We start from the raw sequence: 25860 nt of genomic DNA, 5'->3' as shown, positions 1-25860 counted from the left end.
CATCTTTTTCTTCTGTTCTCTACTTGTTATAGTTACACAGTATTAGGGGTGTGGGCTGTATTAAAAGTATCCACTGTTCTCCCATGCTCTAACACACAGTAACGATGAAATGTGTGCTGTTCTCACATTCTTCCTCTGTATGTACACATAAACAACAAGGCAGGGAAATACAAAAGGAATTTATTTTATTGTTTGGGTACATTATTGTTCAGTGTACATGGTCACATCTGAAACGAACTTTACGTGCTTGATAACTCTCCCACCCCGCAGACATCTACACGTCAATACCGATTTATATTCATAGCGGCAAGTGCTATGTAGCTCCACATAGGGGACACAGGAAGTGACATATAGCACATTCATGCTGCGTCGGAACCGCGTAGGAAATTCACAGCCGCACCGGCAGAGCTCCAGAACGTGCAACTCGGCCAGCTCACACGCGGACGCGCTTACAAGTGCGAGGGCCCGCCCAACGCTGCTTGCAGCTTTAATTACACATTATGTTTACATTCATGTCACCAGGTCAATTAATGATTTTATTTGCTGCATACCATATGCCATCAATGAATAAAAGTACAAACCCCACAAATATCTGTTTTATTAGATAACTATGTGCTTAATGTAACACTACAATATTCTGTAATACTTGACAATAATTACAAATCAAGCATATTTTCAGAAAGGGGCTCTGGATCAGTAATTAATAAAAATTTTGGATTTTAATTTTAATTAAATTTTAAATATTCAATAAGTTCTGAATTAATGAATTAAAACGATTCTTAATTCTTTGATTGTATCTTGTGAATGTGTGGTACATTTTAATGTTTAATGTAACATTTAATTATGTGCTTTTAGTTTGAAATGTCTGTGTTTGGGGGTGCTGCATCCTTTGGATGTGGATAATTGGCAAAGAATCAGCCATCTTGTTGTGTATATAAAAGCTGTTTTGTTACACATTCTGTAAAACAGCCTAAAAAGTATTGTGCTAAAATGTGTTTGTAGACGTGGTCACACTTCTTCAGTAAGCCAGTTCAAGTTATTTTTCACATTTAGTTCTTTGAGCAACTAGTTGGCTGCTGAAGTAGCAACAGTGAACTCTACTCCCTCTGCTACTATGTATAACCGTGTGGTGGCCATATTGGACGACCTCTAGCCTTGTGTCAACTGCACTTTTGAACAACTGGTTGCATTTCTAAAGGTAAAACCCATCTAAACACTATTCAGTATGCACACCTACTTTCTGTCCTGTTTTTGATTAAGAATGATAACTAATCATTTCAAAACTGAAAGCCCACATAGATTTTTCTTGAACCATACACTAAATCACAGAAGCTAATAGTGGGTAGAAGTTGCAAACTAACCAGTTTGGCAGAAGTAGTATCCCCATGTGATAAGCTGTTCCCTAGATCCTATAATTACCAACACATATAGTTGATTGTGTAACTTAAAATGTCACCTATATGTGGTTCTAAAACAGTCCACTACACCTTGGGAGGAGTGTAGAGTGAGTAGATGCTATTCCTGTTTACTGTTTATTTTTCTTTCCAGCATCTATGAGCATTTGGTATGTAGTTAAAATATTTCTCACTTGTATGTTACCATAAATAAATACTCTTATATCCTGATTTTTAATTAAACAACATTATGTCCATGATATAACATGTCATGTACCTAAAACAATCAGCCTTCAGCCAGGTGGTGTCGTCTGTCCTGAGTTCTGGGCTTGGACCTGCAGCCAGTGTGTCACTGAACAAATGTTTTAATGCTTTTTATTGGATTAGTCCACTCAAAGAGCAGCAGGCTGGTCGATGGTCCACTCGGACTGATGGGTAATAGCATTATCCTGTGTGGGCCAGGATTGGCAGACACCAGCGGACAGAGCTATCCTACCATTGATCGACTTTATCCTCCAGGGGCACTCTGATGCTAGCCTCCATGCAGTGTTTCATTTGTTTATGAAATATTGATATTGGCTGCTATCTCCTCTTGGAGGTGGGGCAATTCAGCTTGATGGAAAGGAGAGCATTTGGGGATGCTGGGGATGTTTTTTATTTGTATAGGATGTAATCAGTTAATTATTCCCAGAATTACATAATGCCGTCTTTTTGCTTTTTGTGCCATATTTCATATTAAGTTCTACTGCGCCACAGCCTAAAGTCCCAACAGAGAAAGGGAAACATCTGTACCTGCTTCCTGTAAGTTTTCTGGTAAATGGTAAAAATCAGGACCGGGGGGTCAACAGTCTAATGTGACACTGTGCACTTTCATCTTGTATAGAAGTTCTCAAGTGATGTGACTCTTCTAACTCTAAATCAATTAGCAAAACATGAAACAGCTGAAAAAGCTGTACAAACTTTAACACTTTTAACTTATCCTCTAAAATGTAATTCTACATATGTTAATCAGGAAGGCCCATAGCAACCGGCATCGTTCCTAGGGATGTCTTTGTTAAAAACATGTTTATGCTTCAGATCTGTATGTTGATAGCGCCCTCTGTCTGCGGACCACCTGTGTTACCATTTCCTCATCAGATTTCACTCTTTCATTCAGAAAACCTTACTTTAACATTCCCTCAACCGCAAAACAAGCTAACTCTGGCTCCTGCGGCTTCAGATGGATGCAGTAGATCTAGTCAGTAAACAGATGCTTTAGTCTTCCCATAATGACAGTCAGGATTGACGGGCTACCACAGCCAAAGCCTTTTATGCAGGGGAAGAGCCTCTTGGATCAATAGTTGTTACCTAGGCAAAGCCCACACAACCACTAATGAATCCCCTGGCTTACAGTACAGGCTGCCAATGCTCTTTAGGTCTATACAGCCGAAAAACCTGGGAAATAGTTAACACTCTGGTAATAATGTAAAAATGAACACCTGAATACATCTACCACATTGGATTAAAAGATGATAATGAAGAGATTGGGATGTGTTTTAATTAAATCAGCTGTAAATGTGTCAAAGTAAATGAACAGGCCTAACAGCAGGTGCAGGTGTCACACCAGGTAGTTTCCGGTTTTGTTTGTGTTGCAGCATTTTAGTGGTCTGCTCTCTGGGACTGGTTCTGCGGTTTGTAGACTGAGCTGTTGTCTGGCACACCCATCCGTCTGTCTGCTCCGCATTTCTGTTTTTTCACTGCAGGATTAAAGTATTGGTATATCAAAGGTGGTAAAGCCTTTAGAAAGTAGTCACCTGTCTGGGATTTCTAATTATAAGAAGGCTTTGTGCCAACAAGGTAGCAGGTGCAATGTCGTGGTGACGTCTGTCTTTGAACAGGGACACATTTAGCTTTGTTTTGGTTTTGTATTCCAGTATATTTGTTTTAAAATGGGGAAAAAAAGAGTGTAAAGATCCGAGTTCAAGAAGTAAGATTGTTTTCTGGCTGCAACTCATGCTGATTTAATACAGTTCCCCAGCTTTTTGACAATGCAGGAGGGCAATAACAGGGTTACTTGGGATTTGTACACTCTTCACATAATTTGGATGTCAACACCCTCAAATAAAGTATTAGTCCAACATTTTGGGGACTTTTGTTTCAGCGAGTGAGATGAGCAGATTCATATCACATTCATCTATGTTAAGTGAGAAGCTGGAGTCAGCAAACGATTCATTTAGCAAAAAACTGCAAGCATTGGGAAACAGCTAGCCTGGCTCTGTCCAAAGTTCAAAAACACACTTACCAGCACAGCTAAAGCTCACTAATTAAAGGAATAGTTTGAAATGGGCTATATTATATTTTGCTTCCTAAATGAGAGTTAAATGAGAAGGCTGATACATTTATATGTCTGTATGCTAAATATAGCTGCTTAGCTTAGCATAAAGACTAAAGAAATAAGGGAAAACAGCTAGCCTGTTTCTGTCCAAAGATAACAAAATCTGCCTACCAGCACCTCTAAAGCTTATTAATTTAAACATTATATTTCATTTAATCCTCAGAAATTGAAATGTAAATGACAATTGACTATTTCTTGGTTGGTAAACAAACTAGATACATTAAAAGTGAGCTTTAGAGGTGCTGGTACTGTAGGTGTATTTTTGAGCTTTTGATAGAGCCAGACAGTCAATCAAAAATCTTTCCACTGAAACATAACAACCTCGTCTTCCCACCAGCGGCTATTTTCCACTGCACACAGACAAACCACAGTCCACCTCCTCCTGCACTGCACTGTATTACAGACAACACTTGATGGATTCTGACAGGCTTGATTTACGTCAGAGAAGCCTAGCAGCTAAAGACCCTCCAGATCCACTGAGATATGAAATGATTTGCCGTCTCCACTAGCTCTGCACCTACACCACGCATTATGACTGATACCATCCTGCTAAACCAAGCACTTTGCTGCTCATCTGCAGGGTATTAGCTCAGCCAAAGGTTATTCATAGACTATCAAACTAGAGCTGTGTTGCGGAAATGCTGACTTATGTGTAAATATCAATTCAATTAGTCAGAGTCCCTGTTGCTGAGGGTGCACTACCTCGTTTTAATGGGCACAGACACTAACAGTGCTGCGTAAATCACATTTGTACAAGAAAAGAGAGGCAGATATTAGATTATACTTGTTTATACATCCATTAACTATTTGTGTTCTGTCATAAAGCATAAAGATTACGCTGGCCATTAGTCATGCACTGATTTCATTAAGATTATTTGGTTTGAATATAGATGCGGCTGTGGTGCAAGTTATAATACAAAACATTTTGATATAAATAAATGCCCAGTTACATCATTGATCGGTATAACACAATGGATTTAAACCTACCCGGTACATAGTGGTTCATTTGTTGTCATAGATAGTTCTTTCCTTGGGAAGATTTTGTGATGCCCAGTTAGTGAAATGATTTAAAATTTCACAGTGGTGTGTTTGAAATAAGCACAAAATAAGTTTGAGTGCTTAGAATGAGCTGGGATATAACAAAGAAAAATGCCACCCACATCAACAGAAAATCATACATAAACCAAAACATTTGGCTGGCAAGTGCAAAACAAAGCACTTATCATTTATCACCACATGTTACAGAAAATACAAAATCTTGCAGACAAAATCACTTCTCATGCAGGCTGAATCAACTGACACGAACCATAATATAATTTTAGGCACAACACTGGTAAGCAGTGGGGTTCGGTTGTTTTGGTTCGAGGGGTTTGAATGTGTTTAGAACACAAGGCACATTGTCGCATCTCCAGTGCCAAACTCCAAGCCTCTTGTTTTTCACGGCTGAAAAAGTAACCTCTGCCCCCCTCCCAACCCCCGTCCCAGTTATGTAGGCCAGCCTGCTGAGCAGAGACAAAATGGGAGCACAGCTCAGTAGATGCCACCTCAGCAAAACCATCTCTTTAGAGCTGTAGGTGCAGAAGCCATTTCCCATGGGAGACTAGATTATTACTGTATGCAGCTGAGGTAAAAGCGTAGACACTTCCTTTTATATACAGTAGTGTTAGTGTAACATTCCTTACAGTTATAAACAAATTGGTTAATAATTTAAAAAATACAAATCAATACATATAGTGACACAATTCATAATATGCAAGCAGCTGCAACATGAAATACATGTACATGAAATGTTTATAATTATATTAACTATCGACTGTATAAAGAATTGACACAACCCAGAAAGCTAATAAAAGTGCATTTGTGATTAAATTCCTCAAAAATGAAATCCAATGTTTCTAATAGGGATGTACCCATATGACTTTTTCTATCTCTCCAATACTGATTACAACTTCCCTGAGTACCAATCCAGTAAGTGCTGCTTTTCTACCCAATTTAAAATCGTTATACTATACTATATGGACCTGATGTGTAAAGTAACATGAGGATATAACTATACACAGTGGTGGACAGCAATTAAGTACACGATTCACTTAATAACATCAGTATCGACACACTCAATTTAAATACACATCTCTGCTTTTAAATCCTAAAATCCTAAACTTGTGTCAGCTTTACTCAGAGTGCACACATACTGCAACGTTCTTGTGTCTCTCCCAGTAGTGACACTCTTCTGGAAAGTTCCACGCAGCTGCAGACTCCTTGTGGCGACTGACGGCGTGCACAACAAACCCGCACAGCTGCTTCTCCAACACCTCCACCACTGCCGGGGCGTTTCCCTTCTTCCCCTGGCCCTCCATCACCTGCCGGATGCAGTCACGGGGCACCGGCTGGGGTTTGGTGCTGTACGACACCACCAGGTTGATGTTGTTTACCTGGAGCACCTCGAACCAGTTCTGTCCCGCCACGTGATGAAAGTGCTCCCCTGCTCTCCAGTTCCGGTAGGTGCTCCCTGAATGGTTGATTAGCCGCACTGACCAGCTGACCCAGTCATACTTTTTCACCAAGAACTCAAGAAGCTGCTGAGTTGTATCTTGCAGGTTCTCTTCTTCCTTTTCTTGCAGGAGGCGCTGGGCGTCTAATTTTGCTTGCTCTGGGAAGGCAGCGATACAGGACTCAATGGTTGTCTTCATCCTGGACTCTACTTCTTCAATTTTGCTGTTCCACTCTTGGATTTTGACGTCTTCTTCCTCTTGGCCCTGGGTCAAGGCACAATGACCCAGCAGAGAAATCAGGCCCAAACAGAAGAGCTCTTTCATCCGGACACAGAAATCTTCCAGGAGACGGCGGTTCCTTGCTACATACCTGTAAAACAGACAAACCATTTACATTTAAGGAATTTTTCTGATGCTAAAATCCAGAGAAACTTGCAATGATAATGGTGTCAAAGACATGAGAGCTGCAATGAACCCAGAAACATTTGATGAAATCCAACAATTTACCTTTCGACCAACTCTAAAACCGACTCTCCAAAGCTGTTTGTCCCCATCAGAGCATCATACAGCACAAAAAGGTTCTTCTCTCCTCCAGTTTTAGCAAAGTGCTCCAGGAAAAGTCTGGTCTTCACATCCCTGAACTGCTGTTTTGCATCTAAGATGTCCATATATTTCCGAAACTGGTTCCGAATGTTCTCCTCCACTGAGAAGTACTGGGAATCCAGTCTCCCCTTCTTGATCTCGCAGTCGATGTCTTCTAGTTGGCTGGAGAGCACATCAAGCTTGTTCCTCACCGTCAGGAATTGCTCTTTGACATAAAAGACCTCTTTGCTCTGGACATTGTCTAAGGCCAGACGGAGAACCGGAGCGGCAGCCTCACAGAGGGGGAAAAGCTCACCCACAGCACTGGCCAGCACCTCGGCCCCTCTCTCAAACATATCCATCACTGCCTCGATGGCCTCCTTCTTCTGGGCTACAACCCTCTCCAATGAACTGGTCATGTTCTGAGACTCAGGCACAAAATCTGGTGTCAAATATAAATAAACCTTTTGTGAGAAAGATATGAAGTGCACTGTTACAGCGTTCGTGAAAGTCTTGTGTTTTTGGTCCTAAAACAATTTAATTCAATTTCTCTAATTGTTTCATTGGAATACTTGATAGATTTCCATGTAAGATTAGATAAAAAGGAGACCCTTTTTTCATAAATCACATTACTACTATTAACATTAGAATAAGTGTTCTTCTAGAAGGTTATAAAATACATTGGTGGACAGTCTTCTGGATAGATGGACACACTGTCTGCAACTTTAGATAATCAAATAATTGTTTCAGACACTTTTCCATCAAAAATCTTCAATCACTCTCTGGTTGCTGCTTCTCTGATGTTAGGATTTTGTAAGTTTTATTTGTCTTATGTGATAATAAACTAAATATATTTGCATATAGGAGTTAGTTGGACAAAACAAGACAATCAAAGCTGACAAAGTTTAAGTCAAAACACTTATAATGTGAATTTTCACAACAGTAAATCAGGAAAATAATCTACAGATATGAATTGATGACGAAAATAATTGTTAGTTGCAGTAAAAAATACATGACACAAGTTGGTCAAATGTCCAAATCTCTGCAGAAAAACCTACTGACCCCAAAGGATGCAGGTAATGATGTCATATAAACAAAATGGGGGCCTGAGATACTTGAATGCTAAAATGACACAAATGCCCTTGGGTTTGCATAAGACTCATTCCAGAGGAAGGCCAAAGTAACCATGTTTAAAAATTCCCTTACATCCTTTTTTAAAACCTGACATACATAAATTACCATGTCCTCTCTGTTCAGATGTTTGTCTGTGGATAGACACCAGATGCTGCGTCACGCAATATTAATTTTGTTTTGTTTATTCATAACTGAAAATGCCTTGCTATTTTCTATATTAAAATGAAGGACAAGTAAGCAAACATCTGAGATTTGAATTATTAAAGTAATACAGTGTATGAGCAAAAAGCATCCTTTAAGTAAATACATGAAGAAACGGTTTGTCATGTGTCCACACTGCACCATGTTTAACTGTCATGCGCACCCAAAAGAAATGCGCAACTGCAGGATTTTTTTACGCACAAATCCCTTGAGAGCATCGGACACACCTTACAGCATATTTACCCCTTCTGAAGGAAGATGAAGACGTTCAGCACATTCTTATAATAACAGCGCTTTTTCTGTACCTGAGTGAAACTGGTCTGAAGATTCTTCACGCCTGATGAGCTCCAACAGCTGCAAACAAGTTTCAGAAAATTCTCACGGTCCTCTGATCCACTATGGAGCTGATGAGGGGTCCAAAAACAGGTTCCAGAGAGGAAAAAGAGATGCGCACTCAATATCTGCAAAAGAGAGAGAGAGAGAGAGGGAGGGAGACGGAAGGAGAGAGGGAAGGAGAGAGGGAGAGACTGTCAGACAGAGCGCAAACCGCAAAAGGTGAAATATTTGGTAGGTGCCATTTTCTTCTCGGTCTTTAAGTCATCGTGAAAGGACGATTCAGTCTGTTTGAAACAAAACAGAACTGAATGTAATTATTTCTTTCTGTGCATTATTTCCCACATATTTTTTATTAGTTTTTTGTTTTTCCAGAAGGAGATCTCCTGCGCACTTGGTGCTAATGCAAATGTCTCATCACCATTATGCGCTGCAGCTGCTGTGAATGTTAAATGATTCAAACTTGAGGTAAGACAATCGGAAACTATTGTTGTTGTTGTTGTTGTTTGGATACGATAACTTGGTGTAATTATATATTTTTTTCATTGTTACCACATCTCAGGTCAAAATGCTGTTGTTGCTGTGGTGTGAAATTCGACCATACGTTTGAATTTGTAATAAGATCAAGAATCTGTTTTATTTATGGAGATTAGCTATATCTTATATAATGTGCCGGGAGGGAACTGGTCATCCACACAATGTTTATTTATAACTAACAGACGTCGTCTCTCTCTATTCAGATTTGTCCCAAACATAAATACATCAGGGTAAAACCTGCATTTAAAACAAATAAAAATGTTTGATCAGGAGACTTTATTATAATCATATCAAACAATCTCACATCCTCCTTATCTGTGCGCTCACGACGCGCCCAGTGAGCGCCCAAGCTGAACCTCCCTCACCAAAAAAAAAAATAAAAAAAAGACAAATCAGACGCAAACTGTTTCTCCCCCAAACCCTGAAGAGCTTCACGTCATGTATGAAGGTCTGTCTTCGTCTTCGATGTATGGCCAAGACTTTTATCTTAATTTCTAAAATAATACTAATTTCTTCAGGTGAAAATGGATTCTCCGAAACGAGCTCATGTCATGGAGAGAAAAATGAGCTCCATCGCATCATAAACGTCTGTCGGTGGCTCAAAGACACTCGTCATGCAGAGCAGGTAAGAACCTCAAATATCTGTGTCTCACTAATCTGCATTTCAAACGCCTGCAATGCACATTTTCCTGTTTAGGTTCCCCAACTCTAAGCTGTCAGTCAAACCTGTTAAGCTGGATAATGATGCAAGAGGGCCATTCTGTTCTTAACCTAGTTCATGCACCCATTTTACCCCACTTATAGCCTAGGTACATTATTTCCACCAATTTTGATTCTCTCCATCACGCAGGTCATGTAGCAGGTCTGTTTTGATCCTAAAAGGAAAGCCGACTTTAATGAATCGTCAATTTGGAAACGCAGATGTTATGCTTTAGTCCTGTGGGCCCTCGGGGGAGTTTATTGAAAAAGGATGTAATGGTGAAAGTGAAGTGAAGCGAATTAAAGTAGCCTACTCACGCCCTCTTGCGTTCAAATCAGTAAATAGCACATTCACGCCTTGCAGACATTTCATGCCAACAAATTAGTCTTATTTTCCAAATAGGTACCAAATAGGCTTAATTTTGGGCAAAAAAAGTATGTACATGACCCTAAAATATTTCAATTCAAGGCTTGGGATTGAATATTTTACTATATACCTAGCATATAACTTGAATTAAAGTGTTGGAACAAGCAGAAACTAAATATAGCCTATATATGACCTTGTCAAAGCGAAAAAAGCCAATTCAGTAAATTATTTCATACGTTTCTGTTTCAGAAAGATACTTCCAGCACAAATAGTCTGCTGTAAATCTTTGGAATTAGAGTTCCTATGATTATAATTCTTAAAATGTCAAAAAAAAACACTTACTGTAAAACATATGCAAATTAACACATTTAATGACAATATTCTCCACTTGCGTTTCACTGCTCTGGATGTCTTCTCAGTGCATGAGTGCTATTTGACATTAGAGCCTGTATACATGTCGGAGGTGAGAAAGCACATATGATATTGTACCCTTTATTCCACTATATTTTCTAGCGGAAAATGCACACTATCATGCACACTTTAGTTATAAAAAAAAATGTATATTTTCTAGTTCCAAACCATGGGCATTAATCTGCTTTAGTAACTTCCTCCACCCCCACGCATGAGAAATTAGAACATATGAACGTGTTAGTTCAGTATAAGTCTTGGGGCTCACTGGATATAGAGGTATCTTTTTGGATTTGGATCACAGTTTACATTAAAACACTATTTAACATAAACCCTAATAGTTTAATGCTCTGAAAAGTCTCCTTATACGTCCAAAGTCCTTCAACTTTAACACTATAAAATACTTTTTTTCAAATTGCTGTTGTTCATAAAATAAATAATTGACTACTCCATATCAGTATTATTCACTCATGTTTATTTATAGTGGTACATGTACACCCAGGCATCAAGGATTCATAACAAAAAAGGCAACATATTCACATATGACATTTCAAAAAAGCCTTTAAGAGGTTCATATAATATTCCTCCATATCAACAGCATTTTCACTATTTGTATACAGAATCTGTTGTAACAATAAAATATATGGCACAATGCCGCAGAACCAGAAACACGTTTAAGACGGAGTTATGTATTCAAAGGAATAGAGTTAAATGGGCTAGGCCTGTGTAGAAAAGGAAAAACATATAAACTGATTGATTTTAAAGCTGTCTGAATTTACAATCAATTTTGCTGACTGAACTGTCCTGGTGCAACAATCCAAACCCACCTGGTACTACTGGTTACCACCTGTTTGCTAAAAAAAATAAAAATAAACACATATACACTTACAAAACAATAATACAAAACTAATGGAACATTTAGGCACTGTTGGTCAGATGAGGAAGTTTATGAGAAGAACGTGGAGAGCCAAAATTGATCTTGATGCTGAGGCTTAACTATTAAAAAAGACCCTCAAATAATGGACATTAAATGTTTTATAGGCTCTAAATGGCCACATACCAAAGAAATCCATCACTTCCCCTTCATTACTATTAGGCAATAGGATGTAGTCAAATGGAAAATAAAAAGAGTGACCAATTTGCACAAGTCAGAAGTGGAAGGATTCATCCAGTGACATTATGGCTTGCTCCGATACCACATTTAAAACCTCAGTTGTGTATAGAATAAAGGTCAAACAATCACGGGTAATGAAAATGGAAGCACATATTAAGCCATTTCTACTTTAACCTTTATTAATGGAATATTATGTTTAGTGTATCCTCCTGTGGTGAAGTGTTTCTTTTTTTCTGCCAGAGCAGAGTAGTGTTACAGCAAATCAGATTTTATGAGTAGGCTACTTTTAGTTTTCAATGTTTTCAGTTCTTTAACTGCAAATCTTCAAAAATAAAGAACAGCAGCATCAGAAATTTGTGTAAACTTAATATTCAATTTGGTTCTGGGCAGCAAGTATGTGTAGTGTATCATGACCTCCATACAAAAGAAAGGTAAGATCATTATGTAGTACATGATAATGATTGATGATGATGGGACAAATATATTGTAGACTATATTTATAACTTCACTGACAAATAAATGTCTTCTTTTTCGCAAACAAAGTCTGTCTTAAAGCAGTTATAACATCAATGGCATAACAAATGATACAGGATGTAGACTAGGAGGCCCTCTAGTGGAGCTACACTTGTATGGCAGCCGTCTCAGCTTGCTTTCTGCTCCCCTTGAAACTGTAGCAAGGCTAATTGCAACAAACTGATTTACTTGTAGTGTAATACATGTTATTTCAGAGCAGGTATTCTCCTAAGGTGCATAACGGGCAGGATACATTGTAACACACTGAAGCTGGGACCGAGGTACATTTATGTTAAAGCCTGATTTATAGCTAATGTTTAGATCTGAACAGATATACTGGCGTGTTATTTTAGAAGATTTATAGTATGTCATTTCCTTACATTGCTGGCTCAAATTGAGCTTTTAGGATAGATTTTTGAGTAATTGTAAAGGGTTCTGAATCAATTGAAACCACTGCAGTCTTATCCAGATTTATGAAATAACTAGGCAAATATTGTAATAATTTAGTTGTTTTTACCTCAACCTGGACAGACTGAATCTATGCCTGTGTCTTAAAGACCGCCTGCATATGAAGCAAGTTAGTGTTTTGAAAATAATGAGACATATTGTTGCTCATTATAATCACTGGGCTTTCATGCAGTGGAAGTAGTGCCTACAAAGTGCTTATGGGGAGAGAAAAAGCTAAGAGGAAGGCGTTACAGAGGGAATGTGGGCATGTGAGTGCTGAATATGAAGAAAAAAAAGCTCTTCTTCATGCTTGTTCTTCATTTGCATTTGCGAAGAGCCTCCTGCATCTTCTCTTGCACATGCTCCATCTTCTCGGCCCACTCCTCACTCAGACCCTCCTCGTCATCTCCGATGATGGCGGCGTAGCCCATGAGGGCGATGAGGCCAATGCAGAATAGGTAGGTGAGGCGTGTGCAGAGTCGCTCCATAGTGGGCCGGTCGCCCTGCGAGTGCTTCAGGTAAACCTCCAGAATGGGTCTGCTGAAGAGCTTCGGCTTGCCCACCACGCCTTCGTACAGTGTGTGCAGGTTCTGGTCTCCCAAGTCATTGGAATAGCTCTCCTCAAAGTCCTCCTTCTTGCGTGCGCGGTGCTCTGGCCGTGCCTCCACCATCTCCATGAACTTTCTGAACTGGTTCTTCAGGTTCTCTTCCACGCGGCAGTACTGGCCATCCAGCGTTTCCTTCTTGATCTGGACCAGCGTGTTGCGATTCATCTGGGACAGCTGGTCCAGCGCCCGGTTGACTGAGCCGAACTCGCGCTTCAAGGTGCGGATGTCCTCGTCATCAACCTGGTGCAGCACAACCCGGATCAGGGAACCAGCCACGCCAAAAATGGGGTTAACTACAGCTGCTGCTGAGGAGATGGTGGCCACACACTCGAGCACTTTGATCAGGCCTTGCTTCAGCTTGGCACGGTCCTCCATGATGTCCTCTTCCATCATGATTTTCCGTGCAGATGTGGACGTCTTTGAGAGAGACGGGAAGAGAAAAAGATCACAGTTTACTATAACTGATGGTCTTTAGGATGCTGCAGCCACATATATTAAACGAGGCATTCTGTTTGTTTACAGATCAAACTATATGACCTGCAAAGCATTCAGTTTCAAGTGTAGTATTAAAGGGACATTCCGACAATTGTACACATAAAATTCAGTTAAGTTATCACAAGGGGTACGACAGCCTGTGAAAACAGACGTATAATGTCTTCTGGGGATGTGGAGGGTGCTTTCCAAAGTTCAAAAAATAAGCCCGATGAGGCTTAAATTTTATTAACCGAGTCTGTATCACAAACTGTGGATGTGTGGTTTGATAGATCTTTCTAATGAAAGACACTGTTGATTTGCATTATGTCAAATGTAGAATCCAATGATGAGGACTAAAATTCAGGATAACTCAGCCTCTGCTGCTCTGATTTAGATTTTTATTTTATCTGTCTGTCACAAGACCCTCAACCTCAGAAAACATTATTGGGAAATTATGGACACTGGTAAAATAAAGTGTTACCAAAATGTTTGCTTTTTTAGACTTCTACTTTTTAGAGTTTCTTGCTGTGGGAGAACCAGATTATACAGCAGCAATAATACATCATGTATAATCCTTTAAGTCATGTTCTTTTTAATCTCTGTAATAATACACCACTGGTTTTTATTCATATTGATGATATTTATTACAGTTAAAAAAATCTAGCAATTATGATCGGTTTCATTAATTTTCAAAACCTCCATTTGCTTTGCTTCCAACCTTTCAAATGTGAGGATTTCGTGCTTTTTCTTGTCACATATGATATTATATTGAATGTCTTTGGGATCTGGACTTTTTGTCAGATAAAACAAGCAATTTTGGAGGACACCAACTTGGGTTCTGTGAAATTATAATGGCCTATTTACCAACATTTTATAGCCAAAATAATTAGCGGATTAACTGACAATGAAAATAAGTTAAGTCGTAATAATGAGATTCGTGTATAAAATCCATATGTAGAAGTTATTTGACAGCCATGAAAAAGGAAAAATGATTCCACTTCTCAGCTGCTCAATAAATCAGCTACAAACCACAAGCAAAACTAATCTAATTGTGACATTTCTATTATGCTGACGTCCGGCTGACACTCTTTACACAGAGCAACTTGTATTCAGTTCAGATCTACAGCAGCTTCTCATTATTAACTGATTATTTCAGCTCCTTGCCTGACAGCCACAGAGATTACACATTTCATGAGAATTATCCAACAAAATAGACAAATGGTTGGAATCTGAATCTGTTGTTTAACTGTTGGAGGACAGTTGTAGCTCCTTACATCAATTTTCTTCTCTTCAAGCTCTCACAGGAACCTCGTCCTAGGTTGTTAAAGGAAGAAAGGGACTCTGATCCTGATCAGGATGATTCCTGAAACAACAGACATTCAGAGATTCAGACACAAAATTCAAATATATCCACCATAGAAGTTGCATAGTGAGGATTTTGCTTCATACTGTCATACTGAACCAGGAAGTGAGTTTTGTCCCTTGCTGGTTGCAGTTTTCAGCAGTGAAGGAGTTAACAGCCTCTCTGCTTCAGTATGACACGGCTCCATTCAGCACTCCAGCCTTTCAGCACCAGGCTGCTCTCTATGTGTTTCTATGGACCAAGCTGATAGCTCCTCAGCAGCAGCGAGCTAAATAAGGAATGCATGCTGAGACGCTACCAGCAGCTAATGGGCGAGACAATACTGTGGGAAAACAAATAATGTGACGGCTGACTGAGCTGTAAAACTTGTTTATTACATAATAGGAACAACATATTATATGGTTTCAAGCTAGTTTAGAGGCAGGGTTTACAAGTTTTAAGTAGAATATTTGTGAGCAGTAAAAGCTCTGTTGACACCTAACAGTTATGTTTATTAAAATAGGATTATACAGGGGTGTTTTTCCATATACACAAGCATTAGTAGTGACAGGGCTGTTATCTTTCTACTACACCTCAGTGTGTCAGTTATGGCTAGGCATGCGTGCCATGGTACTACAGACACATACCTAACCACTCTGAGATTACAACATAGTCTCAAAGATAATCACGACACCCGTGTTGTGCTGACACTTGGGACCCACACAGCTGATGACCACAAGGCTGTGCATGCTTGAACAGGCCCTGAGAGACACACACACGCACACACACACACAGTAATGGACAGGGTGGTGCGTGTTTTGTTTTGTTGTTAAATACCCGTGTCCACCAGAGGGGGCAGTAATTTACCTATAATGACAAAGACGCCCAAAATTTCCACCGTCTGATTTCAGCACCACCACTGTGGACTAAAAGCAGAGGAAGTCAGGAGCAGGACTTAACCCTTTAGCTTCAGGTCAGCTTTAGATGATGTGTTTAAATGGACGGATTGAAAAAAAACATGAGCAAATGTTTCACTTTCTTTATATATTTTTGAAACCTACACAAGATGCATCTTAAATGTCGCTTTTCCAGAATTTTTTTTATAATAAATTCTCATCTTCTCTGCATTTGTTTCGCTTTTTCCTATTATGACAGCTGATAAAGAGCTCTTTCCTCTATAGATTTACAATAAAATTACATTCATCCAGTTTTATATTTCTATTGTTTTGTCCTTGTTTCCACAGATGATGTGAAAAACCCTCCATGTCTCAAGGCAATACGGCAACTGCAACAGGAGACAGGTAATGAAAGGGTTAATAACGGTTTTTAGACACCCTCTGAAACAAAACCACCATAAAATTTAAGATATTTTTTTAAGTAATGGATTAACTGAGCCATATTCGTCACAAATTGGATTCATTTGACAGCTTCCTGCGATTTAATCTGAAACAGCAAATTAACCCTTTGTGCAAAATAAATTATTCCCAGATCGACTCTGCACCTTCAAAGACATGTTTTAACGAGTGAGCTTGATCAATTTGTGTAATTTTCTACTCAATGTGAAGACAGCTGATGATTGATGAGACATATGATCATATGGGTTTTATATGTTAATAAAAATGCAAATTAAGGGTCGATAAATGAGACCTGTTATAGCTCCCTGGTTAAAAGCACCTCCATGGGTTAACCAATCACTGCTCTATGGCAGCATGGCCTTCAGAGAAAGCAGAGAGCACAGCACTCCCACTTCCCAGTCTGAAAGTCTTGGCCTAAAGTTGTGGCTTGGTGACTCAGCTTCTGTATTACTGTACAGCAACTAGTTATTGGAAACATAAAGTTTAAGTCATTGCCAGGGAGAAACATCTGACTACGCGTTGGCTATAAACAAAGTCTGTCTAACCAGGAAGTGACAGGCTGCTCTCACCTGTTTCCCTGCAGTGGAGTGGCCATCTTGAATGTTTTCTATCACCACAGCATTGCTAATGCTAATCCAACTTTACACGTTATATCCTATTACAAAAAGATTCCTAAAGTGCATAAATGACATGTTCATGACATATTTGAATGCTTGTCTTCATGTCACATGACAGTTTGCTCTCTGTCTTTGCAGATTAAAGCCTGTGTGGCAGTTGAGACACTTTCTGAAGATGTAGACACCCTTGAGGCTAATGCTGTTTAAACAATAACTATATTAATGAAGACTAACATGCAGCAATGAAGTGTCTTCTGGAGTTCTTCTATGTTTGTGAGTAGTAAAATAAGCAAAACATCCCCTCTCCAGCTCAGGGCCAGACAGCTGCCTCCCTGCCCAGCTATGGCTCCCCCTAGCCGTGCCTCCATATTTCCTTGTTAATGCACACCATAATGCCCTGACCCTCCCTGATCTATCACACTGTAAAGACATCAAAATACACCTGAAAACCTCAATTTTTCAGTCTAAATGTGAAATATACAGTCTCTACTGCCTCCCAGTAAGTATTTGGCACCATTGGCCTCAGCAGAAGAGAGGATTTCTTACCTTTTGAGAGTGGCTATGTCTATGCCTCTCTCTCCAATGTCCCAACCTCGGCAGCCTTCGTCTTCTTCCCAGCAATCCCTGCAAAAAAGGACACTTCCATGTATGTTGAATATGCAGGGGTGATCAAATTCGACTAAACCATTTCTAAAGAGGCCAGAGAACCCCTAATTCCCAGAAATTGCCCTATTGGCCTTAGATAGACATAAGCTCCAATATTAAATTTTAAAATGGCATTTTAGTGGTCTTAAACAGCAAAGCCCACTCCTCAAATACACCAAGTCATACCCCTATGATTTCAACTTATTGTGGTCCATCCAGTAGTCATACAGTTGATACTGAAGAGCAATTGTCAGAAAGTGCGCAGCTGAACTCTCAGGCGCTTTCTGCAGCCTTTTGTGCGTTTGCCAAGCCCTGGAGCATCTTTGAGAGGCTACAGATAGTCCATTCGTGGTATTTATGAGTCAAAGAGACCCCTTTCTTGTGGACTGGACCACAAAAACGGGAAGAAATATATTTTCATGTGCGTTGAATCCAACAACGCAAAAAGAGAACCATGGATCCAAATGGACCTCTCCAAAAGTGCACAAGTGTATCCAAAGGCACAGAGAGAACTCCAAAGGCTCCAAGCGGGAAAAAAGGAGTTTAACAAGCTTAAAAGGTAATTATAATAATAATTCTGTTAAAACTTTACGAAGTGTACAAATAAAATTTCAACTACACTCAAATAATGTAAATTTAAAGTTCATTTGAAAACCGTGCAACGAGAAAATGTACCAGATGGCGCAATTGGCACTGCTGACAGTAAAGTTATTAATTTAACGTGTTTAAAGATATACTTTACTTAAATATATAGTTACTAATACGGACAGCGCTATAGCACTGCACACAAATGAAAATTACCTACGGTAGCTATGAGGCAGGCAAAAACTAGAGCTGTAAACGCAGCCAGTCATTGCGTCAAAGTAATCCTGCTGCGAGCCACAGTCTGGTCCTTCTTCAGACTTGAATTAGCATAAATTTAGTCCTGTAGCACAAAGAAATCATTATACGAAAAACTCTGCTGACAAATCCAACGGATTCTTAGGTTGGGAAATGGCTGCGCCGGCGGTTGAAGATGTTTTCCTCAAAATAAACCCATATGCAAACTATGTTGGCAGCTGCCGGTAAAGCGTTAAAGGACAAGCCTGTTCCCTTCAAAGCCTGTAGCTGATGCCTATGATGTTTACGTCGTAGGCCTATATTACAACAACTCAGTCACAAATAGGATGGGCGTTTGTCTCTCTGCGTGTCCAGACCTGAGCATCCGCAGGTTAAAGACCCCGCATCCCCTCTCTGAGACAGCAAGCGTCAGGCAACAGCAACACAAGTGAAGCCGTGTCCTCCCTGCTGTGGAAACTGAAGACAAAATAGAAATAAAAAGACGTGTCCGTTAGAAATGACAAAGCCTTCCTTATCTGCTGTGAAAGGACTGTTCGCATCAGCGCTCAGGTAAAAACAGGCGCATGTGTCGTGTTTATTCAGCACTAAAGCACCAGCAGCACAGCCGGAGCTCCAGCCGGACGCGCGCCTGTCCTCATTGTGCGTTTGCCGCAGCAGCTGTCAAACAGATCATATTTCAGACTGAAGTCACAGAGCCATGAATACTCACAGGTCCTATATGATACCACACTTGTGCAAGATCAGCTGTGCATCGGACTGCGGTCAAAATGCGTAATATTTGTGCTCCAGTGTGGCAAACAGCCGCTGTTGCAAGACCTTCTTGTTTTTTCCAGCTGGGGGGGGGGGGGGGGGGCAGAAGGAGCGCTCTGTTGACAGGTTATAAGCCACAATCCTGAGGCAGGGACTAAACCTAACAAAAGTGCTGTACCGTGGGTACAAGTCAACCGAAATATATAGACTCTGGGATTACCCATTTCTCTTATTGCAAGCAGGCCTACACAATGCTGTATTGTATAACTTCAGCGAATATAAGATTCTTGTTTTGCATATACTGTGACAAACAACCTTATGTGGTATTAAAATTAAACAGAAAAAAATACATGCAAATCTTGTTTTTCTTTTATTGTGTGTGATTTACCAGAGAAAAATGACATTTTGGAACAAAGAAAGCTTTCTTCACTCAGGGGGCACTAAGTTTATTTTGCATGAACTCAAATACTTAAGTTTAAAGAAGAAAATTATAACAATAGAAAGTGTTTTTATAACTACAATCAAAACATACATTCATTAAAACAAAGACCATAGAGACAAATACCACAGTGGTATTTAAATTATATTGTCTTTATTATTTAACATGTTAAGAAAAAAGAACAAAAAAATACATTAAGTCTTACTAGTTAAGATTCAACTGGTAATTCTTCATGTATTTCATTAACACAGATGCTGAGCTCAATACTATCAAATGTCTTGATTGTAGTTACAGACGTTGGACTCCAGGGGCGCTGTATTGACAGTCGTTATCACATGAATAAAACTGTACAACGGCTTTACTTTGCCTCAGAATACATTTATTCAATCCTTATTTGCAGTTAGCAGTTTGTACAGGCCATGCAATGCAGTATACAAAATCAGACTGAAATGAGAAAAAGAATAAGAGTGTGAAATTAAAACCGAAGTTATATGAATGTGCTGTGTTGTTCTCAGATTAATTGCATATTTCAACTGTGAAGAAACACAAATGACAGACTAAACTATTCTGATCATATCAAAAGACCTGAGACAAATGTCAATACAAACATTCACACACAATGAAATCAACCTTTAAATATGCAGAATAAAAAACCTCAAAGTGCTGCTGTCCATCAGTTGCACATTATTCCTCCACTCTTGGTTTGGGACCCTCCCCTGTTAGGTTCCAGTGTTTCTTCAGACGGCTCTATGTTCTGGAGCAGGTGTACATACTGTGTGGGCCTGGTCTGGTGGCGAGCGATTTTTCGAGCGTAGTACCTCTTGGAAGCAGCTCTCCACGCCTCCCTCTGCAGCGTCTGAGAGTCTTCAGGTAACTCCGATATCAGCGTCCTCTTTCTCTTATCCACAAAAGAGATGGGTTGAGAATACCGGGAGTCTGTAATGTGGGGAAAGGTACCGGAGCGTGAGGGGTTTCCCTGTTGGCGGGCTATTTTTCGGGCGTAATACCGCCTGGAAGCTGCTCTCCAGGCTGCCCTCTTTAGTCTCTGAGCCTCCTCCGGCAGCTCGGATGTCGGCACGCTCTTCTTCCTGTTCCTGAGGAGGTCAAGAAGTGAGAAAGGATCACACAGATTAGTAGGTATGTAGTTCACCAAGCGCTTAAAATTTAGATTTTCTTAGGCCATTGTGCTGATTTAAGAAGCTAGGTATAGGCAAATACACTACTTTATTCTCAATAAAGGCCACTAAATTAACCAATACATTTGTACATGTTTTACAAAAGGTAGCAATGTCTGCTGTTACATATTTCCCACTTTCAGCTGGTTGTTAAATGGTGTTGAAGTAGTGTGAGTCAGGTGTGATGAAGTTTCAGATACATAGCAAGACTGGAATGAGGAGATACAGTGCCAGCACACAACATGTGAACACATCAAATGCCAACATCTGAAGGATAATTCCTGTCTGGGGATATTTCTCCTAGATTTACAGAGATTCAGTAAGTGTCTAAATAAGGCTACTGTTTCCCCCTCTATCCATGTGTGAAGAGTCTATTGGTTTAAAACATGACACGCTGTGTGTCCTTCAAGCCACATGCAACACTGATGGTTAGACTCCAATGCTACGTCAGAGTATAATCTATTGCTATCCATGAGTTGCACTCTAATCTCTGGAGCCAGTAAGTTCTCGTAAAAATTCTTTTAACATTCAACCTTGTAAGATTCCCAGAGAACACCGATATCTGCTAGCCTGATGCTTGAGCTTCTGTCTCTCCCTTATCAGTCTAACTGTCGTCACCCTAACAAGGACAGTTATGAGAGAAAGAACTAGAGCAGGAAGGTCAGTAGACACACACTTGTGAGGGTCAGCTACTGACTCCAAGCTAGACCGGTCTTACCTTTCCCTTTTACATCTATTAAGCCCCCTAAGAAATGTATTTAACAAATGGCAATATTTGCCAATTTTGCAATTCTAATAGGCACCAAAGGTAAAATCAGATCAGTGGGGATGCCATCACACCACTACCTGCCCTTACAAATCAGATACTCTAAAACTACTAAGCTGTATTTAAAAAAAAACCAAAAACCCACATATATAGCTACAGTTCCCGTTAATATAACTATGCAGTGCTGAATAGCTACAGTTGTTACCAACTGGCGCATAGTGTTGCTTTGAAATATGTCATGTCACCAAGTGTTGCTAAATAATTAAATGGTGTTTCATGCAAGATCTTCTCAATTTCCACCATTTGAGCGGATTGTGAAAAAATACAAAGACAAAAACAGATCATCGATTATAAAGAGCTGGTGACAAAACCTGATGCCAACAATTTCATATAGTTCAAAATTTCCTGTGGAGAACATGTCTTCCCACAATGTCACGTTATCTACATTTGATTAATTATCCACAGAAAACATAAATACAGGGTTTTTGGGTGGATTTTCTCTTAGAGGTAGAAACTCTAATGACCTAAAGCATTGAATTGGCTCATTTAGATCTATGAAATAACCCACCTAAAGTGTCCTTCTTCAGTGATGAGGTGTCCGTCTGTGTCTGCATGAGGTTTCTCTCTGTTCTCCAGTTTTTCTGAAGGGAGCAGAAGAAATGAGCATTGTCTTAGTCATACACCCCCACTGCCACACTAATACAATTTACAATGACAGCATTCAGACAAGGCTTTTCTCTTTCTAAGGCAGGCCAGGTATTGTTTAATAATGTGTGATAGAGGTGCCAAAACAATACCCGAGTTTCAGCTTTAACCCTGCTTTGTTGAATATAGCCATGTTTTGTTTCTCTTGAACGACACAAACCAAAGTTCTCATATGCAACTGTGATCAAATCTGACTCAGCACAAAGCAGCCAATCAGGATTTTTTCCTATTTAAAATAAAGTCGGAAATGAGCAAATTTAAATCAGAAAATGTCTGATGAAAGACTGAGTCAACAAGTCGAAGAATCTGACCAATGCCAAACATTTGATACTTGACAATTTTTGATCCTCTGTCAGGATTGATACCAAGCTCTGGTATTACAGAACATGTGAAACTTAATAAAAGCTTAAATTGATGTCCTTGTAATGTTATGAATATGCGTGTAACAGGAATTAAAAGGCAGCATATATTACTTTTTACACTGGGGCTCTCTCTGTCCTGACAGGGACTACTTGTGTTCTCCTGATGCTCCCCGAATCTCTCTTCACTCTTTTCCCACTTGATTAAAACTGTGTCACATGGCTCCTCTTTGACAACGAAGCTGCTGGGAGATTTAGGCAGATTGCTGGCTGCCTCTGATATGCCTGAGGACTCTGAGGAGTGGGAGGTGCAGGTCTGGTCAAGACCCATCCTGCGTGGGGATGAAGGAAGAATGGACTCCTGGCTTTGGGAGGAAACATGTGAGGGGGGTCTTGCAAAAAGGCCGACTGTGGAGAAAGGAGACAAAAATGGCATTCTTTTAATTACATTTACTTTTTTTTACTGTTAAATTGTAAAATATTTAAGTACTCTTCCGGCCCTAGGCATTCTTGTATGTCTAGACGATATAGATGTTTTTTTTCCTTTGGCCTCATTTTTACTTACAAGAGATACTCATTTCACACTCCTGCTGCCCTGCTGTCATCTCAGTGTCAATGCAGCTTGGTTCAAACCCTCTCTGCTCTCCCTGTGGGTCACCGGAGGTCTGCGATCCGATGAGGCTAAGCTCTTTTCCAAACAGCCCACAGGTGCATCCCTGTCGCTGCAGCACCTGCAGCTCGTGCTCTATCTCTCCCAGCCTGCACTCGAGCCGCCGGATCTCTTTGTCCCTGTCGGCCACCATCCGCTGGTACTCATGAGTCCTGGCACTGTTGACGCCGTACAGCACATTTATTATCGAGTCTATCGCCAGCCGGATGGCGTTTTCCACCACGAGAGCTTCCTCGTCGCGCAGGTGTGGGTGCAAAGTCCTGTTTTTGACCAAATTCATCTTCAAAAATCAACCTGTTTTGATGTTAGCAAGCTATGTGGAAAGCGGCTAGCTACAAGGATGCAAGGCTGTCAGTCGCGCACACGCGATAGAAACAATATCATCACATTTAACACACAAACCCAACACTTTACCGTAATGTAAAAGCAAACAAAACAAAATGAGAGACTTAAATTTAGCTAAAGTTGAATCTACCACACCAGAGCTGCAGGTTTGCTTCCTGCGTCGTTCATTTCTTCTGCAAAGGCTCCAGTCAGTGGACGCTGGTTCTGGAGGCCACAGCGCCACCTGGTGGCTCGTATGACTGCTCACACTGACATTACATGTATTATTGATTATAAGGCCATCACTGCTATTCGGGCTGCATAAAAGATGTTATAAATGAATAAAATATAATAATTTTATAAATAAAAAAAATATATAAAGATAAATAAAGATTTCTTTAAATGACTGACTGATGTAACTGACCGAATTGATTGATGATAATTGTTTAGTCTATAAAATTTCATAAAATAATAATGAAAAAAAGCTCATTACTATTTCCCATTGCATAAAATGAAAAATCTTCTTTTGTCCAACCAATAATCCAAATTGTTAAGATGTTACATTTATTTCAATTTACACTGATATATAAAAAAGAGCAAAGCAGAAAAACGTCACATTTTAGAAGCTGGAATCAGTGAATTTTTGGTCCAAATGAAATGATTGGCCCTGCTTATTACTGTCCTGTAACAGCTACAGATAATGGCTTTTTGTCATTTTGGTGTCAGAGCATTTGATTTATTAATTGTGGTCCGGATAAAAAAAAGAAAATATTAACAAGTTATATCTCTTTAACCCCTGCTATTTTTTTCTTCAGCTCTGGTTGAGTGGAGAGCCTCTACTCCAAACTTCTCAAGGACTGTACTGACTGAAGTGGAAGGTGAAGGATCCTGACGTCTGGAGGTTCACAGAGCGACGCTCCAGATGAGTTTCCTTACTGCAATATTTGAAGAACAGTAGTGGTCTGTTGTTTGGTGGTCTCTGTCGTGGAAATTATATTCCTGGTGAAGGGTTGAGCAAATAGTTGAGTTACAACAAACCGTTGTCTTTGAAGAATTTATTTAACAAAAGAGAATAAACAGAGAAGTACTACAACACAAATCAGCTCGACCAGAGGAATTCAGGAGTCTCCAGCAATACGAGGACCTTTAGAAGTATTGCTTCTTTGCATCCACCAAGGCTGTCTGTGTGTTTGTGCATGTCTCTTTCTCTCTGTTAGTCTGTAGATTAATGAAGTTAATGGTAGGAAGCACTGCCAGCTGTGACTGATGGGTGGCAGCAGGCAGCATTCTTGTGTCTGAACTGTATTTGTTGGATTAAGACTAAAGTGTGAGAAGTGGCTCTGGAAACTCTATTAATGCCAGTTCTTTAAATATACATTTGAAAGACATTCAGAAGTGGAACGAAACCTCTAAGGATTTAATTTAAGACTTAACGGGGATTTAAAGGTGGGCTATGCGATTCTAATCCAACACACATCTTTTTGTCAAAGTAAGCGAATATCTCCTCACAGTCCGCTAGTTGTCCATTCTGAGTGTGAAAAGACTTTCAACTCTTATGGTCACTCGTGGATGGTGGAGCTGACATATTGATGTATCTCTGCTGCTGACATGCCAAGGGGGTGTTGTGCATTTACTTTTGAAGCTAGGGAGCCATTCAAGCACTGCCTCTGTGTCTGTGGAAAGCTGTTATCTCCCAGTCTGCCTTTTGGAGCAGTTATTTTAGGTGCAGACGACTGGGTCACACAAGCTTTCTTTACAACATCCTCCTCCCTCTCAGGCAGGTGGCATTTGTTTCTTTCCCTGGATTCAAAATAAAGAATTTGAAACAGATAATGTCTCGATCAGTGACATGTCACTTTTTTCTCTCCAAGCACATCATCAGACCTTCAAGAATAAGATTCAGACATGATATTACTGAACATTCACTGCAAACACATTTTCTCTCTACACCCTCAAACACTTTGGTTATTTCCAAAAAAGAGGTGCTTTTTTCTATAAAAAAGGCATTCAGGGTTTCATAACACAAACCATTTGATTGTGTTGATTATTAAAATGTAAAAAACTATAACCCCTTTCCTTTTTAGATGGGCAGCATGTTCGTCTTCATGCTCTGTTGCCATTAACTTGTTCATCGGGGGATTTGCTGTTTTTGCTTTCATTCTTCAGTCTTTGCATTCAGTCTCTTGGTCTGCAAAG

At 39.9% G+C, this 25860-nt stretch overlaps 3 protein-coding genes and 2 long non-coding RNA genes across 9 annotated transcripts; 2 read left to right on the top strand and 3 right to left on the bottom strand.

The window, feature by feature from the left end:
- The first annotated feature begins 991 nt into the window (after positions 1 to 991).
- LOC123967825 lies at positions 992 to 7327 on the top strand. 2 transcript variants are annotated; one of them, XR_006824359.1, is made up of 3 exons: positions 992 to 1198; positions 5986 to 6266; positions 6390 to 7327. It is a non-coding gene; the product is annotated as an uncharacterized LOC123967825 (long non-coding RNA). The 2 variants fall into 2 exon arrangements; XR_006824360.1 differs by having other exon boundaries at positions 5986 to 7327.
- LOC123967820 (protein rapunzel-like) lies at positions 4520 to 8833 on the bottom strand. Its single transcript, XM_046044077.1, has 3 exons — positions 8483 to 8833; positions 6768 to 7284; positions 4520 to 6630 (listed from the first exon to the last, which is right to left on the bottom strand). The coding sequence occupies exons 2-3, from the start codon at positions 7259 to 7261 to the stop codon at positions 5940 to 5942; spliced, it is 1185 nt and encodes a 394-aa protein (XP_045900033.1). The 5' UTR covers positions 7262 to 7284; positions 8483 to 8833; the 3' UTR covers positions 4520 to 5939.
- On the top strand, positions 8688 to 25497 carry LOC123967824. Of its 2 annotated transcripts, XR_006824358.1 has the most exons (6): positions 8688 to 8744; positions 8886 to 8978; positions 9566 to 9672; positions 16264 to 16320; positions 17130 to 18195; positions 24480 to 25497. It is a non-coding gene; the product is annotated as an uncharacterized LOC123967824 (long non-coding RNA). The 2 variants fall into 2 exon arrangements; XR_006824357.1 differs by lacking the exon at positions 8688 to 8744 and having other exon boundaries at positions 8763 to 8978.
- LOC123967823 (protein rapunzel-like) lies at positions 10980 to 17628 on the bottom strand. Its single transcript, XM_046044081.1, has 3 exons — positions 17538 to 17628; positions 14952 to 15040; positions 10980 to 13620 (listed from the first exon to the last, which is right to left on the bottom strand). The coding sequence occupies exon 3, from the start codon at positions 13594 to 13596 to the stop codon at positions 12913 to 12915; it is 684 nt and encodes a 227-aa protein (XP_045900037.1). The 5' UTR covers positions 13597 to 13620; positions 14952 to 15040; positions 17538 to 17628; the 3' UTR covers positions 10980 to 12912.
- Positions 20023 to 23922, bottom strand: LOC123967821. Of its 3 annotated transcripts, none has more exons than XM_046044079.1 (5): positions 23821 to 23922; positions 23236 to 23600; positions 22785 to 23078; positions 22175 to 22247; positions 20023 to 20759 (listed from the first exon to the last, which is right to left on the bottom strand). In XM_046044079.1, exons 2-5 carry the CDS (start codon positions 23471 to 23473, stop codon positions 20339 to 20341), a joined length of 1026 nt encoding a protein of 341 aa, XP_045900035.1. In that variant the 5' UTR covers positions 23474 to 23600; positions 23821 to 23922; the 3' UTR covers positions 20023 to 20338. The 3 variants fall into 3 exon arrangements, with proteins under 3 accessions (XP_045900035.1, XP_045900036.1, XP_045900034.1); XM_046044080.1 differs by having other exon boundaries at positions 23236 to 23498; positions 23821 to 23913; XM_046044078.1 differs by lacking the exon at positions 23821 to 23922 and having other exon boundaries at positions 23236 to 23814.
- Positions 25498 to 25860: the final 363 nt, after the last annotated feature.

The sequence above is a fragment of the Micropterus dolomieu genome, linkage group LG03, assembly GCF_021292245.1.
Source record: "Micropterus dolomieu isolate WLL.071019.BEF.003 ecotype Adirondacks linkage group LG03, ASM2129224v1, whole genome shotgun sequence".
In the NCBI taxonomy this organism is placed as follows: Eukaryota; Metazoa; Chordata; class Actinopteri; order Centrarchiformes; family Centrarchidae; genus Micropterus; species Micropterus dolomieu.
Note: the sequence above shows the minus strand (reverse complement) of the source record. Positions and strands in the feature narration are given on the sequence as shown.

Coding starts and splice junctions, on each gene's coding strand:
- LOC123967820 (XM_046044077.1), bottom strand. CDS start 7,261: ATGACCAGTTCATTGGAGAGGGTTGTAGCCCAGAAGAAGGAGGCCATC. Junction 6,631..6,767: donor GTTTTAGAGTTGGTCGAAAG/GTAAATTGTTGG, acceptor TCTGTTTTACAG/GTATGTAGCAAGGAACCGCC.
- LOC123967821 (XM_046044078.1), bottom strand. CDS start 23,620: ATGAATTTGGTCAAAAACAGGACTTTGCACCCACACCTGCGCGACGAG. Junction 22,248..22,784: donor AGAGAGCCCCAGTGTAAAAA/GTAATATATGCT, acceptor TGCTCCCTTCAG/AAAAACTGGAGAACAGAGAG. Junction 20,760..22,174: donor ACTGAAGAAGGACACTTTAG/GTGGGTTATTTC, acceptor TGACCTCCTCAG/GAACAGGAAGAAGAGCGTGC.
- LOC123967823 (XM_046044081.1), bottom strand. CDS start 13,596: ATGATGGAAGAGGACATCATGGAGGACCGTGCCAAGCTGAAGCAAGGC.